General features: G+C 41.9%; 1 protein-coding gene across 1 annotated transcript; it reads left to right on the forward strand.

Annotated features, from left to right (window-relative positions):
* The first annotated feature begins 1,521 nt into the window (after nucleotides 1–1,521).
* On the forward strand, nucleotides 1,522–18,009 carry NUS1 (NUS1 dehydrodolichyl diphosphate synthase subunit). Its single transcript, XM_041478114.1, is given in 6 exon segments — nucleotides 1,522–1,817; nucleotides 1,820–2,002; nucleotides 10,493–10,615; nucleotides 12,798–12,950; nucleotides 16,981–17,080; nucleotides 17,783–18,009. Coding segments are annotated over 6 exon segments (795 nt in total). The 5' UTR covers nucleotides 1,522–1,672; the 3' UTR covers nucleotides 17,874–18,009.
* The last annotated feature ends 492 nt before the right edge of the window (nucleotides 18,010–18,501 follow it).

Here is an 18,501-nt window from a genome sequence, read left to right on the forward strand (position 1 = left end):
GCTGATGGCATCTGGTCTGTGTGAGCAATAGAGTGGCCAGCAGGACCAGGGCAGTGAGTGTCCCTCTGTATATGGCACTGGTGAGGCTGTGCTCACTTTTGGGCCCCTCACTACATGAAACACATTGAGGTGCTAGTGCCTGTCTGGAGAAGGGAAATGGAGCTGGTGAAGGGCCTAGAGCCTGGGTCCTGTGAGGAAAAGCTGTGGTTCTTTAGGCTGGAGGAGGCTCCAGGAGGACCTGATGGCTCTCACAACTCCCTAATAGGAGGAAGTAGCAAGATTAGGGTCAGTCTCAGGAAACAAGTGAAAGGACCAGAGATGACCTCAAGCTGCACCAGGGAGGTTTAAGTTGGTTATTATGAAATTTTTTTTCATGGAAAGCATTGTCAAGCATTAGCACAGACTTTCCAGGGAAGTGGTGGAATCACCACCCTGGATATGTTCAAAAGATGTGGATGTGGCACTTAAGAACATGGTTAAACAGAGGACTTAGCAGTACTGGGTTAACAGTGGGAATTGATCTTGCAGATCTTTTCCAACCTTAATGATTCTATAGCTCTATGGTGAGTCACACAAACTTTTGGTACCTAAGGATTTAGGTATTCATGAAACAGCACAAGCCTTCCCTGCAGTTTGACTGTGTTATTTTTGCTGGCTAAGCCTGGTCTGTATTAGAGGCCAGGAAAGTAGCTATTTTCTGAGTAAGAGAAATATTTCCGTGATACAAAATTCTTATTTCCGTTTGATATTGGCAGATTCTTTTAACAGAGCGCTTTAAACATCTCCACGCCATCTCTGCCCACCTATCTGTCTGACAGCATCGGGCTGGCACTAGCTCTCACTTCACATTTCACCTGCAGCAGCGTTTCCATCTTCGGACCCGTGGGTCCTTACAGGCCAAGGCAGCAAAAGCCTGGGAGCCGCGGCTTTAGTGGACGACTGCAAATCGGGGTGCGGGGTTATTTTTGGTTATAGATTATAGGTTATATTGGCAGCGCGCTCTGAGGGTGAAACCTGCGTTTCAGTAAAGACACCCCTGAGGCCCGGCTGCTTCTGTGGCGTTCAGACGCCTTCTCCCTCCACCTCGGCTTCACACACCAGCGTGAACGAGGCGCAGCAGGCGCCAGGAAGGGCAAGGGTGGGAAGGGCAGAGAGAGGGTCTGCAGACAAGTCCGTGAAGCAGCGGGGAGGCTGGGCAGCGCCCGGCGGGGGCAGAGCCCGGCTGGGGGCAGAGCCCGGCTGGGGGCAGCTCCCGCCCCGGCCCCGCCCNNGCTCCGCCCCCGCGCCTTCCTTCCCGCCCCCGGCCTTCAGGGCCATGGCCAGCAGCGGCCGCCAGGGGGAGTGGCCCCGCCCCTCTCGCGGGGCCGGCCCACCTCGAGCCGTTCCCAGCCCCGCCTCCCGCCCTCGCCCCGCCCTCCCTTATCTCGCGGCCACGTCATTCGCGCTCCGCGGGCGGAAGTGACGCCATCCCGCCCGGCGGCCAACGGGCGGCTCGCGTGTGGCGGGTTGAGAGGTGAAAGATCAGGCGGGGCGGCGGGAAGATGGCGGCGCTGGCGGTTGCCGGGCGGGGGACGCGGGCTCCGTGAGGGGATGGCGCGGCGGGCGGCGCGCAGCGGCTGAGGCACCCCCGCCGCTCCCCCGCGGGCCCCACGCGCTCCTGTCGGTCGGTCCCATGAGCGGGGCGGGCGGTCTGGCGTGGCGCGCGCTGCACGCGCTGGTGCGCGCTTTGCTCTGCCTGCAGCGCGCGCTGCTCGCGTGCCTGCGCGGCCGCGCGGCCGCCGCCGCCGCCACCTCTTGCGCGCTCCTGGCACCCGCCGCCCGCGCGGCGGGGCGGCGCGCGGGCGGCAGCGGTGGCGCGCGGACGGGCGCGCCCTGCGGAAGCTGCCGGTGCACGTGGGGCTGGTGGTGACCGAGGAGGAGCCGAGCTACGCGGACATGGCCAGCCTGGTCGTGTGGTGCATGGCCGTGGGCATCTCCTACGTCAGCGTCTACGACCATAACGGTGAGCGGCGGCCGGGGTGCCCCAAGTCCCGGTCCCGGGCGGTGCCCGCCCGCCCTGGGAGCGCCTCCTGGCATGGAGCCGGAGGGCCGCGCTGTTGGGGTCTTCCCAAGTCCGTCCAGCCTCTGCTGGCAGCTCCTTTCCCATCCGCTGGAGCTGCTTGGCCGCTGCAGAGCTTCTGTCCCCGGGGAGCTTGGGGAATGGCCCGGTTGCCCTTCTGGCCCAGCTCCTGTGTCGGGATGACCCGGTCCTGCCTGCTTTCCAAAGCCTTGTCCACAGCCTCGGGCTGACAGGAACTGCTGACATCTGAAAGTGTAGGGCAGGACTTTTGGTAGGGAAGAGCTTTAGGCTACCTGCTCTTGTGAGTGCTGTTTATGAGCTGGGGCTGGACCTCCAAAAGCGAATGAATGAAAGTAGCCTTCTTACTTTCAAGTACTCCTGTGTGAAGAAACAGGATGGACAAGTAGTTAAATGTAAGCATGTATGTCCTGTGTGCTGTCTGTATTGTGAAGTTAAATTATGTGATATTTGGTCCTGCTTGGCATTTGAGTTAACTCTGAGCCAGTGCTTCTGGAAGCTCTGGTGTTTTTTCATATCTGCTGTGTGATTTTGTTACTGAGTCTCAGGTGTAAAATCATTGAACTCTGGCTCTTGCAGGTATGTTGATTCCACATCACTGACTATCATAAAGATAAGATCAGAGTTTGGATTTCACATACTGTGAGGAAATCATGGAACAAATCTGACTTCCTCATACCGATCCTTCCCTAGTGGGGAGCTCATACCAGCCATATTCAAGATACTCTTAGTTGAAGCTTTCTGTCCAGCTATTGAGAGATGATCTCTAACCTGTACTGGACAAGCTGTCATCTCAGAAGGGATAACAATACATGACATGGACTGTGTCCTGTTTCTGTCCTGCAGAGGAAAAAAACCATCATCCTGAAGATCTCTGTGCTCTTGCTGTCCGGGATGAGACTGTAGGAGACCAGGGTTTAACTTGTTTTGAGCCACTTCCAATGGCTGTTTAGAGGCGTCGTGCAATTTAGGTGAACTGTAGATTTCTGCCAGGTTAGAGGCACACTTGTCTTCTAGCGCTCTTTCAGGAAGTGTCCAGCAGTGCATCCCACAAAATCTTTTGTTGTCAAGTGTGCAAAAGCATCTAAGGTATGCAGGCCTTTCCTTGAGCATAGACATTTGTGATTTTTAAAAATTTTTTGCTTTATTTTAAACCATCACCATTTATAGTTTTGTTTCATGGCTGATCCTTCCTATGTGATAAAAGACTCGGAAGACTTGACTTTCACTAAATTACTCTAAGATCATTATGAGAAACTGGGCTTAGTACCGGTCATTTAGCAGTTTAAACTGGCCATCTGTGCAGGGATGTTGTTGAACTTTGTTATGTTGTATTTGAGAGGAAGAGCGCTTCCTCATTTGAAAGTCAAAGAATCATATAAAATATTTGTGTAACATCTCAAGCACACAGCAGCACCTTCTCAAAAGTCATTTATATGTTGACAGTTTTTATTCCTAACTTGGAAAACATTCAACCAGGTGAAATGCTGCAGAGCAAGCAGTACCAAGGAAGAGAGTTTCCCTCAAAGCTTAAAGAGAGACGTTTTTATTGTACAGGATCCTCCTAAACTTCAAACCTGAAATAAGCTATGGGCAGTATTGCCTAATATGTATGTGCTTAGCTCCTTTTTAGATTCCAGCACTGTGCTCCACAAATTATATGTATGAGAACTGAACTGAGGAACAGATCAAGCTGAGAATCATGTTTCTTGGTCGTCTTGGTTTTCATCTTGCTTACTGTGCAACAGTGAGGAGGGAGAAGGCACCAGACAATGCTTGGGTAGCCACTGTTGCTGAGCTCCTGTCTCACAGTAAGGAGCCAGAGCTGTAGCAGTGTCTGAAACATCATTTTTTTTGAAAACCTACTACTGCTTCACCAGCATGTGTTGAAATTCAGTCAGATCTAAGACTGACTGTTGGAAGACTGAATATGATGACCAGAAATTATAGTTTTGTCCACTGAAGAGCTGGCATAACCTTGCAGAACAATTGTTACTGCTGGCAGTTAAGAAAAATGAAAATCTTGAATTATTTGCTGCTGTATCCATGTATTTTTTAATTCAATCTAAAGTGATGTATGTTGTTTGCTTTTCTGTGTCATTATGTTATTTTTTGTTTTGTTGCTGGGAATTTTTTCTTTGGTTGTTTTTGTTGTTCTAAGTGCAGGTTATGTGATGAGTGTGGGTTTTAGTTTTTCATTCTAAAGTTAGATGTTAACAGGTTTTGCTGTCACCTCTGAGATCTGAAAATATAGCTATTATCTCATGATTTCAGTATCGAAACATTTTTCAGTAGCTTGTTCTTCTGTTGCTCCTCTGGTGCTAGAATGTGCTAGTTTAATTGCTAGGTTGCTTTCCAGTTTGTTACAGCAAAATCAAAGAAAGCAGAGCAACGAAATAGTTTTAAATCTGTGGCTTTTGCCAAACTTCTAGGGTTGATGAGAATAGCCTGCATTACACATCATGTTCCACACAGGTGTTCAGTGGGCTGTCCAGGATAGCAGCTGCGACTGCTCTCTGCACAGCTGGGCTTTTTAGCCTGACTTCAGCTTCAGTCATTCATACAGCTCTAGTGTATGCTTACTGCTGGTAATAGCACATATGCGGCCTTTCTTGTGGTGCTAAGCTCCTTAGGGTGCCTTGATTGAGCATACAGCATTTCCAGATAGACTTGTCATTAAGTAGGATGTTGCTAAGTGCAGTCCTCAGTGGTGGTGGAGTCTGGAACCCTCCGCGCTAACACTGATAATAGTGAAGGTGAATGAAGTCAGGTACAACTTGCTCTTATCAGTAGCAGAGGGTGACCCTTAATTACAGTGTGCACTTGTTTCCATGCACTCAGATGGTGAGTGGTGCTTTTGGACTGCTGAGCTGCTTCTGGGGGTTTGTGTTCATACAAGTGTACCAACTATTGATTTGTCAAAGTCTCCACTGGTGCTGGCTGTGGTGCAGAAGGAGAATTCATTGTGAGTGCTCTGGATCAGTGTTAGATGTGGTGAGGTATGTGTTAATTTGTTTCTTTTCCTTCACTGCATATCTGCAGTACTTTTGATTGCAAGAGGAAACCTTGTTTACAAACTTGGTCTTCCATGGTTGCCTTCTCCGCAAGAAATAGCGTGTCAGTTTCCTGCAGGAGGATTAAATTCAAAATACGTCCTTAACTGCCTCTTCCATAGGAGGAAAGGGAAGCATGAAGTTCTTTACAGAAGTGCTACATAAGCGGGTTTTTTGTTTATAGTAATGAATTTTTGTATTTTTTTCCAAAATTGCTAAACAGAAGGTTGTTCGTGTATTCTTCAATGTTAAAACAAGTAGCTGCATTCCAGCTCACACTGTTTTGTTGCAGCAGCTGCACCAGTAACTGTAAAGGCAACTTGGCTGGAGTTGTGCAGGGCTCAGAACTGAGACTTTCTCTGTTTCCTCAGCATGTTTGGAGGCCCAGGGTGGTCTGGCTTTACTGCCCTTGGCGTGTGGAAGCCCTTTCTCTCAATCTTCCTTATTGTGCAGCATGATAAAGCCATAATAAATTTAATGCTACCGTGCACACCTGAGTTAAATAATGCAAACTAAAGTTTCAGGCTTTTGATCAAGAATTTTTCTCTTGACTTCTGTATTGCCAGTCATTTCTTGGTTGAAATCCAGCTATTCTTGTCGAGACCTTATCTGAGGAAATACTGCAGCTTTGTTGCAGTCAGAAGGCATTGATAATGCTTTCAGGTAATAGCACTTAAAATACCTTCTGTGGAGCAGAAGCCTTTTACTAGTGCTATATACTTTAACTTTCTTTTGGTAGTTGTTTTGCCATTTGGGAGAGCTTGATGGAATGTTACTTCTGTGAAGCTTTTCTGCTATGGTTTAAGACAAGTCTAGAGTGCTTTTTGGGAGCTTGCTGAATCTTGGTGTTTGGGTACTTTGGACTCCTAGCTAGATGCTTCACGCTGAAGGTTTCGTAAAGCCCATAGTGTGACTGTATGGAGAATTTGGAGTTGTTCATCCTGGATTTAGCTTTCTAGTGAACTGCTTTGCTTCTGACCACTTTTCTCTTAAAAACTCTTTGGAAGGATAGAGTATGCAAAAGAAATTACTTAATTAGCCCCAAAGTAGGCTTCTAGTCTCTTCTAGGTTACTTGGTAGTTTAGCTACTTTGATCAATCCATGAAATCTTCTGGGTGTGCGGTGTGTTCATTTCACTGGGCAAGATAAATATGTTGTGTTTATGTCTCTGGAACACTTGTGAGATACCAATATCGCATGGCATTTGTTGTGGGCTTTCACCCATGTGAAATTTCTCATTCAACAGTTGCGTGTTGGTGTCAAGTTGAGAGGAGTTCTCAGACCACATTTATTAAAAGGGATAACACTAATCTGTAGAAGGTGATCTCCTTAAAGGAATGGAAAATATGAAAGAGGTATCTTTTCTCTGAATTTCTGATGAGCCCCTGTTCTCTTAGTGCAGAATGGTCCTCCAAGAAGAAATGTGGGAGGAGTGGTTCACCTATGAAGTTCTTAGAACTAAGTCAAATTCTTTGTTTGGTTAGCGCTGTCTTAAGTGGCCTTAATCTGACTGAAACTTAAGTGACTTTAGCTACATTCAAACTTGGATTACTTTTTTTCCTCTTGGAAATAAGACTCATGGAATAAAGGAGGTGTTTGTAGCTTTCCATATCCTTTGAGGTCCAGTGTAATGGCCACGCTTTCCTCCGTTATCAACCAGCATGAGGCAACAGGACGTAGGCAAAGGTTGTTCATGTGTTAAAACGGTTTCTTGCATGTGCATTCTTTGAAGTGGTTTGTTATTTGATGTTCTCAAAATGTTAATACCTGATAACAATTACTTGTTATCAAGTTAATTTTGGTTACTGTTTCCTTGTCAGCACTGGAAAGAAGTTGAGAAAGCAAATAACTGAAATGTTGTGGAGACATGTACTCCGCTTTGGTAAGGTGTACCCTTGCAAGGCAGAGCTAACTATTATTCTGTGTTTTACCAGATTCTGCTGCTTTAAAAAGCAGGGAAATTAACAATGTTGAACTTTGAGATGCCATTAAGGCATTAACAGGTGGTGACTGTGGTAGTCTGGTCAGACAAACAAATGGTTGACATCACTTGGTGTTTCTCTGTGCCAGTTTTTCACTTCCAGTTCAAGATTCTTGTCACTTCTACACGTGATGAATTTGCAGCCTCTTAGTTACAAACTTCATTTGTCAGTAACTAACCCTAAAGTATTGCAACACCATGGTTGCAAGCAAAGAGGCATGGCTTGTAGCTGCTGTAAATCTGAGCAAAAGGTGTGTGCCCTGGAAAAGACCTGTGTAATGGAGGATTACTGCAGGAAGCTAAAACACTTCTGCTTTGCCTCAGCTCTAATAGCAGCAAATGACTGACAGCATGCTTGCAGCTTGTGTTGTAAAAACAAGTAGTATCCCTGAAAACAGCTCACAAGTTCTCAGTAGTTAAAATAAACAAACTAGGATGGAGTTTGATACTCTCTTGCACTGGGAATTTTAGTGCTTAAATACATGTAATTCTTAGAACACTTCCTTTGCAGGAATATACACATTACGCCAGCTTACAAAGGTTCCAGAGTTCTGACCAAGCAAATGTTTCTGCTCTTCAAAACCAGAAAATCTTCTGATGAAAAATAATAGTGACAATTTCATATTTGTGTTCCATATTAGAGACATGAGTAGTGCCACATTTTTTTTTTCATTTAACAGCAAACAGCTGTTTTATTGCTAAAATTTATTAGACCTTTGTCAAACCATAATTTTTTATAATGTTAAAATTACATTATGGACTAGCTTTAACTTTTTGTGATCGAAATTGGAGGGTAGCAGTAAATCAAGAGTTAAATTTCTCTGCCTAGGAACACGTAATTCTGTTACTAAGTTGGCCTACTCATGCACTTGTTTGCTATATTTGTTATGTTTAAATTAAGCAACAGCATCTCCCAGAACTAACTTGGGCACATTAACAAAGTTTTAAAAAAATGAGCCTTGTAGATAAATGGGCTTTTGAGATACTGTAAGGGTAAGGAGAATATAGCTGAGTCATGACCATGTAAAATTGTTGAAGTTGAATATGAATTTGGCCTTTGAATATTGCATTGGCAGGACTGCATTTGCAGTGACGTGCATTCATAAGTCTCTTGTGCACTGACTAAGAGACAAACGTTGAAGGGGTATTCCCAAATGCTGTTGTTTTTTAATTAAGATCTAAGTTAGTCTGAATTTTTACTACCTTCTGATATGCTTCAGGATCTTCTCTTCAGGAAACCTGTGTACGTGTCAAGGTTGATGGTTCAGTGGGAATTTAGGTGTGGAGGCCTTTCCAAGGAAGGCATACTGCAACTACATGGTACAACTACAGTAGCTTCCTGTTTGTTAAACTGCTATTCCAGGAGCCGTGCAGTCTCCAAGTTTGAACAGCTGAGGGGGTGGGTGAGATAACGGGCAGAACAGAAGGGTGGTACTCAGATAAAGCTTAAGAACACAGTTACTTAGCAAGTCTTCTGTATTTGTTGTGTGTGTTAAGGATCTTCACTTTGGAGCTGGACCAATTCCAGTATATGGTATCTCTTTTTACTGAGAAGCAAACACCTTGGTCAGTTCTTCTACTTGTCCTCAATGTCTTAATTTACTTTAGAGCTGGAGTGTGGAGTCTTAAATTAGTTCTTCCAGTCTTTGGCAGGAATAGACAAAAACCTTTCACCTATCATTAGTGTTGAGTGAGAAAGGGGAAGAAGAGCAGCAGCTTATTTCCCAGATTGGGAGCGTTTCCTAACTGTGTCACATGTTTGTCTGGATATTGAACATAGTCTTATTTCTCATATCTAAAAGTGTATGGAAGTCAAGTGACTCCTGAAGGTGAGGCACATGCAGCCTTGTACAGATCTTCCTTGAAGAGGGTGCAGGATTAGCAATTGCATTGGCTGCACTGCTGCTGACCTTGCGAGTAAGGAAGACAATTTGTGCTAACCCCAGCATGAAACAGACCGAGCCAAGCGGAGTTGTATCAAGCAGTTTTGTTTGAAGCAGCATTCTCAATTTCTATTATGTGTGAGTATATACTAGAAAGCGGGAGCACAAGAAGGCACAATTTAAAGTTAGTTTAAACTTAGCAGAAGTATTCCGACACACTTTTTCTCTGTAGAGGTTTGTGCCTTACCACAACTTGCTTTTCAGTAAACATGTGAAATCAGTTATAAGCACCACTAACACTTCTGTAATGAAATAGGTTTTTTATTTTACATGAAGTATCCATGATGAGAGGAAAAATAGATACTTTGCCACCTATTAAAACCTCTAATGAAACCTATAGAAAAGTTCTAATTCATTAGGCCTAAAGGCTAGCATATTAAATAAATGCATTGTATCACTTCATATTGCAAACTAACTCCTAGTGTATTGTGGTCTTGATCCAGTGCTTAAATACAGTTTGGCCAATATGGGAACACTTGTAGCAGTTCCAGATCCTGTAGTCAGGTTGTGGTGCTGAATCCTAAGCCTAATCATCAAATTGCATGTCTTACATTCTTTTGCACTGTCTACATTGTAAGATTAGTGTGTGGGCATTTTTAGACTGGTCAATGGAAGTGTTTCACATAAGGTTTCTGAATGAAGTGCAGTAAAAACCTCTGAATATCCTGTGATAAAAGCATTATCCAGTTCCTGAGTGAATATGCCTAGCCATGCTTTTGGATTGTAAATATTTAAACTGTAACATTTAGTTTTTGCTGTGACATTTAATTAGAAATAGAGTTATGTTTCTCAGAACATAGAATTTATTTTAGTACAGGAACCCAAGTATGTTTGAAGCAGGCTTTTGTGGTTTCCTGTGTTCGAAATGTCTGCCTTAAATATGTAAGTATAAAAAGGCCTTGGGGACTGCATGAACTCCTTGAAACATACAGCTTGTGAAATTCTCTTATTAGAAAATCCATGCTATTGGATGGTTTAAGAGTGGGTACTTACTGAGACCTGAAATGGTGATGTAGTGGAGACTTGCTTTGTTGGCCTGCAGCCTTAGGGATGTGGCAATAAGTGGTAGCAGACTTAAGCAGCATGGGCTTTAAAGAAATTTGGTGTTAATCTGACTTGGTTGTTCTTTGCTGATTATTGCTTTCTCTATTGCTTGCATACTAAGGACAATAAAATAAGTCATAAGCTATCCCTTACACTGTTGCAACTTGCTGCTTAAATCAGGCTGGGTGAAAGAAGAACAGAAGTACATGAGTTGTCTTTCCAAGGTCACTCAAATTAGTCACGTGCAGTAGCAGTCACTTTGAGTTCTTACCCACACTTGTGAACACCAGTCTGAAACCAGTTCTGACTAACTTTTTCTTCTTGCCTAGTGTCAGATTTATTTCGTAACATCCTTTATAGGAGTTGGCTGATATGCAGCTTTTTTTTTTTAAAGGTATTTTCAAGAGGAATAATTCAAGATTGATGGATGAAATTTTAAAACAGCAGCAAGAACTCTTGGGACTAGATTGCTCCAAGTATTCCGTGGAATTTGCAAATCACGACAAAACTGGTCAAGGTAAGATCAACTACAAGAGAGGCTTGGTATGCCTCTAAATAGCTGTATATCAATCATAAATCTGCTTTTACTTAAACACCTTTCTATGTAGAGTAGCCTTTTTCTTCATGTATGTGCTTCCATCTTTCCAAATATACACCTCAAAGTGGAGAGGAGAAAGGGAAAGAGCAAGACTGCTGGTTGTCATGGCAAGGTATAACGCCATCAGGAAGGTAAAGGGCACAAGTTAAAAAAATAAATGTGATAATAGCTTTTGCACATAGTTAGATGTCAAAGGCAGGAGTAGGTAGCAGCATCTGCTATAAGAACTCATTTACTCATCTGTTCCCTTTAGATGTCAAAGGCAGGACATCTGTCAAAGGTAGCAGCATCTGCTATAAGAACTCATTTACTCATCTGTTCCCTAAGACAAATGCTAGAAGTCTGTTCAAATATAATAAATCACAGGCACGTACTTGAATCAGACCTTTTTCTTAGAGAGATGGGCTGATACAGCTCTTCTAACTACAACTCATAATATTAAAGTAGTTCATTGTAAAAAAATCCCTAAACAGCCCTTATGCTTTAAGATCATCACAGTTCAAAGACTTATGAAAAGTCTGCACAAGTTGTGGTGCATTTAGCTGTGTTGAAAATGCTGCTTGCAAGTTTTGCCTCCCCTATGAGAGCAGACCGAATACCAAAATCCTTTGTGCCAGTTTTCCAGTACAAAGTATAATATTGTAACATGAACTTGTCTTATGAACAGCTAAGCCTAAGATGCTTGCATTTATATGAAGAACTCAGATTTCATGCTATTTTTTTTTTCCTTCCTGTGAAGGTTGAAATAATCAGCAGAATATGGGTAGACAGCCTATTAATGTCTTAAACTCCAGCATACTTAGCTATGCTTACCTAAGTTGAGATATTTATGTTCACACCAAACAAACTACTGAAAGACTTCTCAGACTTGCTGATGGGAAGAGTGCATTTAAATCTCAGGAACCTTTTGTGCTGGAAACTGTGAAAAGCAGAGGTGTTTTCTATTCTGTTTTTAAATTCTTCATTCTTTTTTAGGAGGCTTCACAGTCAGATCAGATGCTTCATGTTTGCAACTGAACAAACTGACATCTATGCAGTTTATTATTATCTGCAGTTTTTCACTTCTGAATAACAAAATTGCATGTGTTGCAATTTAAGGATACTGTTAAATATTTTTTAATGTAGGACATTTGATGCAAATTTGCAAATCCAGCAATATTAAGGAACAATCATTTTCATTGTGGTGGCTTTGGATAGATGAACTGAGGGGTTTTAGGTGTTCTTATGAAGCATGACTGTGCTGTGTGGTCCTTTGCAGTCAGGTTCTGTTTTAAGAAACATATTTTTAACTGTCTGGTTATAACTATCCTAAGTTTGGTACCAGCCTGAAATGTTGACACTTTAGTATTTAACCCACTTAACTTCAAGCCAGTATAGTGACCATCTCTGGCCTTCAGCTTCTTTGGCAAGTTTAACTCATAGGTGCCTTACCAGTACTGACAATGATGCAAGTCATGTAGTATGAGAAGACTCTTGCCTCTCAATAGTGTGGGTTTAAGATAATTACTGTTGTGAAATGTCCTCTTAAGTCATGGACATAATTGCAGGTGAATAGATGAATTCTGAACTATTATCTTGTTCCAAGCTTCAGTGTAGCAATCTTAGATCCTTACTGTAACTCTTGCATCAAGATGCTGTGATCAGATTGAGGGAGGCCCCCAAGGGTAATAATTATGTCACATGAATGTACACAGTAGCTGTCAAAAACACCTTCCTCTTCTAGGGTAGAAATTAGTTTGTTGCTTTTTTTGTTTTGTTTTGTTTTTAATTTCCCTGAACCCCTTAAATTACTATCCAGCTACCTTTCTTCTCAGTGCTTTGCCTGACAGCATAAGATCCAATCCAAATTTCCTGGAAAGCTACATTTGAAGACTGAATTAAGCCCCTTCTCAAAGTAGTTGTCTTAAGCTTGTGTTTTAGTAATACAGCAAATCCAGAAAACTGTTACCCACTTCTCTAAGAGATAGGTGAGGTGTATCTGTGACTAGTTATAATACAGGAATTAAACTACAAGTTACTTTCTGCTGTATCTGTGACTATCTAAAGCACATGCAAAACAATTATATTTCTGTTGCTTTTAAACTATGTTTTGTACTTTCAGTTTTAAATTGCCAATCTACATTGAAGGTGCTGTCTCCGGAAGATGGAAAAGCAGACATAGTCAAAGCTGCTCAGAACTTCTGTCAGTTGGTAGCACAGCAGCAAAGAACACATTCAGACCTGGATGTGAATATGTTAGACAACTTATTAAGTAGTAAGTATAATATGGAGGGGAAAGAGTACTCAATTCATAACAGTTTGGTTCCTAGTGTGTTCTTTGCTTGGATTGTATGCATCTTGATGCTTGGTCTATAAGAGTAAGCTATGATTATTGCTTTTAGGCTTCTGCTAAAAATTTCTCTTTTTATTGCCTTTTGAGCCATTTTTTTAAGCAGAAAAATTATTTAGCAGAAATATTAAGGTAAATTGCAGAGTTTTGGCTTTTCAGAGTTTACAGTACCTGTGGTATGTTCTGCAATGAGCTTTCTGAAAAAACTACTTTTGGGATTGCCTAAAACTAGACTATTCTAATTTAGGTTAACTTCCTGCATGTTGCAAGCTGCAAATATGGATGGGCAGAGTCTTTTCCAGATCTGGTTACAGCGATTAAAGCTGTTCTTGCTGTCTGACTACTACCCTGAATGCCAATGATAGAGCTCTTGCTGCTCTATAACCCACAGTAGCTTAGTTGTCTTCATTACTAATTCATGCAGATTACTGACTCTGCACTGTGATGTGTGGCTACATGCAATAGCTATGGAAAGGGCAGGACTGCCCTAATATCACACCTGGGAGAAGAAGTTTAGAATTAGCATCCACTTTTCCAGTGGTACTATGGAGCGATAATGAGTTGCTCAGCTCGCTTAGGTGATCCATGCATGTTAATTGCAGCTGTAATTAGCTTGGTAGGGTTCAGGTTTCAGATTGCACACTTGAACTTGGATGCCTTTGGCCATGTTGTTGTAGTGTGATTCCCATTAATGGGACTTCAGAGAGTGATTTCTTCTTTTTCATGTGGGTGATCAGCTGAATTGTTCTGCAGACAGACTTCCATGGCGGTTTGGCCACTTCAAACTGAATTCCGTCCCTGTTGTCAGCATCCTCCTATAGTGGAACTATTAAATGTATTTAATAAGGCACCTGAAAAAGAACTTAGGACATCTCTTCTGTTATACCACAAAGGCAATTAAAGGAAATTAATAATCACTCCTTCAGAACAGTTACTAATATAATGGAGAACCAGTGACAATTGTTACCTGTTGTGTGTATTTTGGCCAGTGATACTTAACTGGAGCTTTTCAAACTTGTTAGTGATGTTCTGTCTGGATATATTAAAAGTATTAGGCCCAATCTTTTTATTTTTGAGTTATTGCATGCTAGCTCAGCACAGAAAGAGAAATCTAATCTGTCAAAACTATGAAATTTGAAACACACCGCTTCATGTACGTGGCTAATAATTAAGGATAATACCTGTAACTGGTCCTTATTAATTTGTTTACTTAATGTTTGGGACATTGTTGGAAGTGAAGTATTCTTTCATTACTTATTTAGCAGCAGCTTTTTAAACTTTGTTTTACTTGTAGGCAAATTTAGTTTGTGTGCATTTTGAATGGAACAGTATTGAAAGTAAGCATCTGTGCTTTACTGATTTGAGAGCATGTTCTGGAAAGCAATATTTGAATAGTTATATTATTAGAGTTTGCATTAATTGTGTCTTCTGTAAATCTTTGGGGGTTTACGTTTTGATTTAAATACCTGTTAATTTAGTTTTTAAACTTTTTGTTCATGTTTAGGGTGCAGTTATTGAAGCCTAGTCCTAAAATGGTATGATTCTAGCTTGTCATGTGGCTTTTCTTAATTCAGTCATGCACTTAATTCTTACAGCTTGAGTTTTCTGCAGTGTAAGAGCACTTTCTTTGAGCAATGCCTCATCTAACCAGCTTGTTTTCAGAAAAGTAGGTGCCAGCTGCCTTTTAATATTCTCTGCTTGCTGTCTGTTTGCCTTCCAGCAAAGAACATGACTATCAATTTAAGGCTACTCAAGCTGCCCTGTAAGATCTGTGTGGAGAAGGGTAGAGTTATCAGCTCTAAAATTCCTTCATGTTCCCCTTGCAGAACCCCTGACCAGATTGCCATCCTTTGAGTGTGCAAGTCTTTTGGCCTCTTTTGTTCTTTAAAGTTTGCTCCCAAATCCTTGTATCTCCTGTGTGCTAAACTTGACTGCTGTATCTCTAGCAGCTCTCAGGGAGCTTCCACATGTAAATTATCTGTAGCACTGCTGTTTAGGTAGAGAAATGGATGCAGAGTGGAAAGCACATACTGTGTTTTTAGTAGGCTGTTGTGACAGTAATACTAGTGTGCATTTTCATTTTCCTTCAGATAGGAACCAGAAGGAAATGTTAGCATTAACTGGGCTCTGTGAAGGTCTTGTCCTGTTTGAAAAGCCGTTGCAGTGTTGAAGATCCTGCTGCTGTACCAGCTGAGGAGTACTCAGCTACTGAATCAGCTGATGAGTAAAGTTGTCCACTTCCTCCAGAGTCCCCACTTCTGAGTATTCACTGCTTCCCTGCAAAGCTCTTGGATACTGACGTGCTAGCTTCTGAACACCAAAGTGGCTTTTGCTTTGCAATTTTTTTCTTAACTTTGAGATGAGATTTGGACTGTGACACAAGACACTCCTATCTAAAACTTTATCCCTCCTTAGAAATGCACATGCTTGGGGAGAACAGCTTATTTACATCTGGTAAAAGGTATCATCACTATTGTGGTGATTCAATGGGGAGGGAGGATGTGAACTTTTAAAAAAAATCTCTAGCTTCAGTTTCAAAACCTGGGTGGAGCAAAATCTGGCTTTAGTTTCCTTTTCTGTTACTCCCAAAGTTAAGTTCTTCTACAACTAATCTGAAAACTGTAAAAGGCTCTTGACTGCTTTTTTGGAGTGGTTTTTTTTTTTTGTAAATTATTTTATTTAAGTAAACAAGGAAAGAATTGAGAAATAATATTGATGTTTGGAGCAAGTAGGTTGTATTAAACTTTATCTGCTAAAGGTAGTCGTTACCTAGTATAAACATTCCTGCACTTAACCTGCAGAATTGGTGGATAGTGGAAGGGGTGACAACAAATTACCTGCAATAATCATGACTAATTGCAGCATTGTAGCAAAATAGGGTTATGACTGCTGGAATGCTTTTCAGATGAGCTAGGTAGGTGCAAGAGGAGCAGTTCAGCTTCTTGGGCCCCCTTGGGGTGCTCTACTGGTGCTCTACATGTTGCTCTAATCAACTTGCTAGAATTAGCAGGGAAAGCTGGACTCAGACTGCTCATTCTAAGCCTATTTCCTGTCTGTCAATTTTAGCCTGGAGTAGCTTAGGCACTGCAGAAGTATATGGAAGGGAGACAGAGGCAGTGGTGTTTGATCACTAATTGTCTTCAGCCTCAGAACATGGGCAGGATGTTCTCATGAAGGAAGTGACTGGCTGGGGTTTTAAGGTATGGGTAGTAAGAGTGTGGGCACTTAGTGGAATTCATCAATATTATCTTGCTCTGCCCTAGAATGGGTCAGGTTGTCCACACAGTAACAGAAAAAGACACACTGCCCTGTTCTTCCTCACTCATCTAACCAGAAAGATGCCAGCTGCAGCAGTGTCTTTGAAATTTTACAGTAAGTTGATTTTAAAATTTCTGTCTGGTCTCATGCTGAGAAAGAGACATGTCATCTAACAAGTTGGGTTTGTTTTTTTTTTTCCTTCATGGTCTGTGGTACCAAGGTGTTCTTCAGTGAAACTTCCTTAAGCTTTTTTATGTGTCCTTTCCCTCTACTTGATTGCAGCTCTCCATAGTTAAGGACTATAGTAGAGTCAGGGTACAGCATGTTCTGTGCTACTAAAATTGAGTTTGCCAAGACAAAACTAGAACAAGTCAGATGAAACAGCATTGTTAGGGTTTACTGTTACTCAAAACAATGTAACTGTTCCTGTAATTTCCATAGAAAGTCTTTGAAAACTACCTGACAAAATTAACAGTCCAGCTGGGCCTGCAGTGGCTGCATAAGCTTTTGCTCAGTTGGTCATTCAGGTGTTGCAAGACCAGTCTGTCCTCTTGGGCTTTTAATTGTTAACTTGGGACCTTCATTTAAAACAAAACAAAAAAAAGGCATTTAGTGAAAAAGCAGATGCCTTAGGGTTTAGAACTAAAACAAATTCTATGATGAATTTAATAAAATCTAATGTAACTTGTTATTACAGGTTCAAATGGATTTCCTGATCCTGATTTAGTCTTGAAGTTTGGTCCTGTGGACAGCACATTAGGATTCCTTCCATGGCACATCAGACTGACAGAAATCATGTGAGTTCCTTATAAATGTTGTGAAACACACTAGAATGAAAAATACCTACCTAAACAAGTCTTTATGATGTAACTTAGGGAACTGGCCAAAAGAGGAGATCCAGCTAAACAAGTGTCTGGAGATTGATTTGAGGATATTTTAAAATTATTAAATGAAACTGTCAAACATTCATTGTTGTTTTTTAGTAATACTGACAAGGCAACAGCAGGCTTCATGCCTCAGGTTGAAGGAACAACTTCTGTCACCAGCTAGTGTGTGGTCCAGTCCCATTTGACAGTATTTCTTACATCAGTGTTGATTTTCTGTGGCTTATAGGTTTCTCACAGGGAAACTAAGGATACAAGGGAAATGGAATAATACAAGAAGGTCACACCTATGGATTACTTTTCAATTTTAAAAGTAACTGAACTTCTTAACTCCGAGAGCATTTATAGCACACTGAAACCTGTGGACACACTGTGCTGCTCCAGCTTTTCACTGATTTGAAGGGCCCTGTGTACTCTAATGGGAGGCTTTGGTTTAGAGTGACTGGGTGTTTAGGGGTGTTTAGTTGTTAGAGGTGAGTGACAACAACCATGTTGAGAACAACTTCATAAGGTGACTCAGACAGTAGCTTGCTTTTAGTGATATTCCTGAGTGGCTGTATGAATAGTGCGGTGTTTATAAAAGCTTATTTTAATGATTCTAACTTGCTTTCTCAGTTCTTTGCCTTCCCACCTAAACATCAGCTATGAAGACTTTTTCTCTGCCCTCCATCACTATGCAGCCTGTGAGCAACGCTGGGGAAAGTGACTTCAGGCTGAGTGCATGGAGTCAAGCTTTCTGTGTGAAGGAACTGAAGTCTGTTTACAAGCACCTGCTACCCATAAGTCTGGTTCATAGTCCTTTCTTAATTTATCAAAAAAATTCAATAAAGTGTCTTACCTTTCTAGAGAGTCTGTGTGAATGTGTGAGAATCTATGGGGAGGGGAGTTCACAGATTTCCTGTTTGAAAAAGACAGTTACTAAAAACAAAGTTGAATTGCCCTCACTTTGACATTCAAGTGTCAAAATGAACATGCAAGAATTAAGTGTTGTGAATTCTACAGGACAATGTAAATAGGAGTCCATGCCCTGAAGATCCTTAAAACCAAGAAAGAACTCCCATCTTTGTTTCTTAATTCTTCATGGTCAGGCATTTCAGAGCAATGGTTTATCTTCAGATATATTTACTATGTAATATGTGAATTCTAGAGAAGTTGGGTTTGTTAACTGAAAATAGAGACTGCAGCTTGGCTGGGATGACTAAGCCAGCTGTAGGTGTTAAGTTCTAGAAATACTGAGAAGATTCCATAAAAAGGGGTGGATGCTTCCATGGTAAGTGGATTAGGCACTCTGTGTTGCAGCATCCAGCTTTTTTTTAAGTGGTGGAATGGAAGTA

Source organism: Pyrgilauda ruficollis, unplaced genomic scaffold (genome assembly GCF_017590135.1).
Source record: "Pyrgilauda ruficollis isolate IOZ18807 unplaced genomic scaffold, ASM1759013v1 scaffold43, whole genome shotgun sequence".
Classification (NCBI taxonomy): Eukaryota; Metazoa; Chordata; class Aves; order Passeriformes; family Passeridae; genus Pyrgilauda; species Pyrgilauda ruficollis.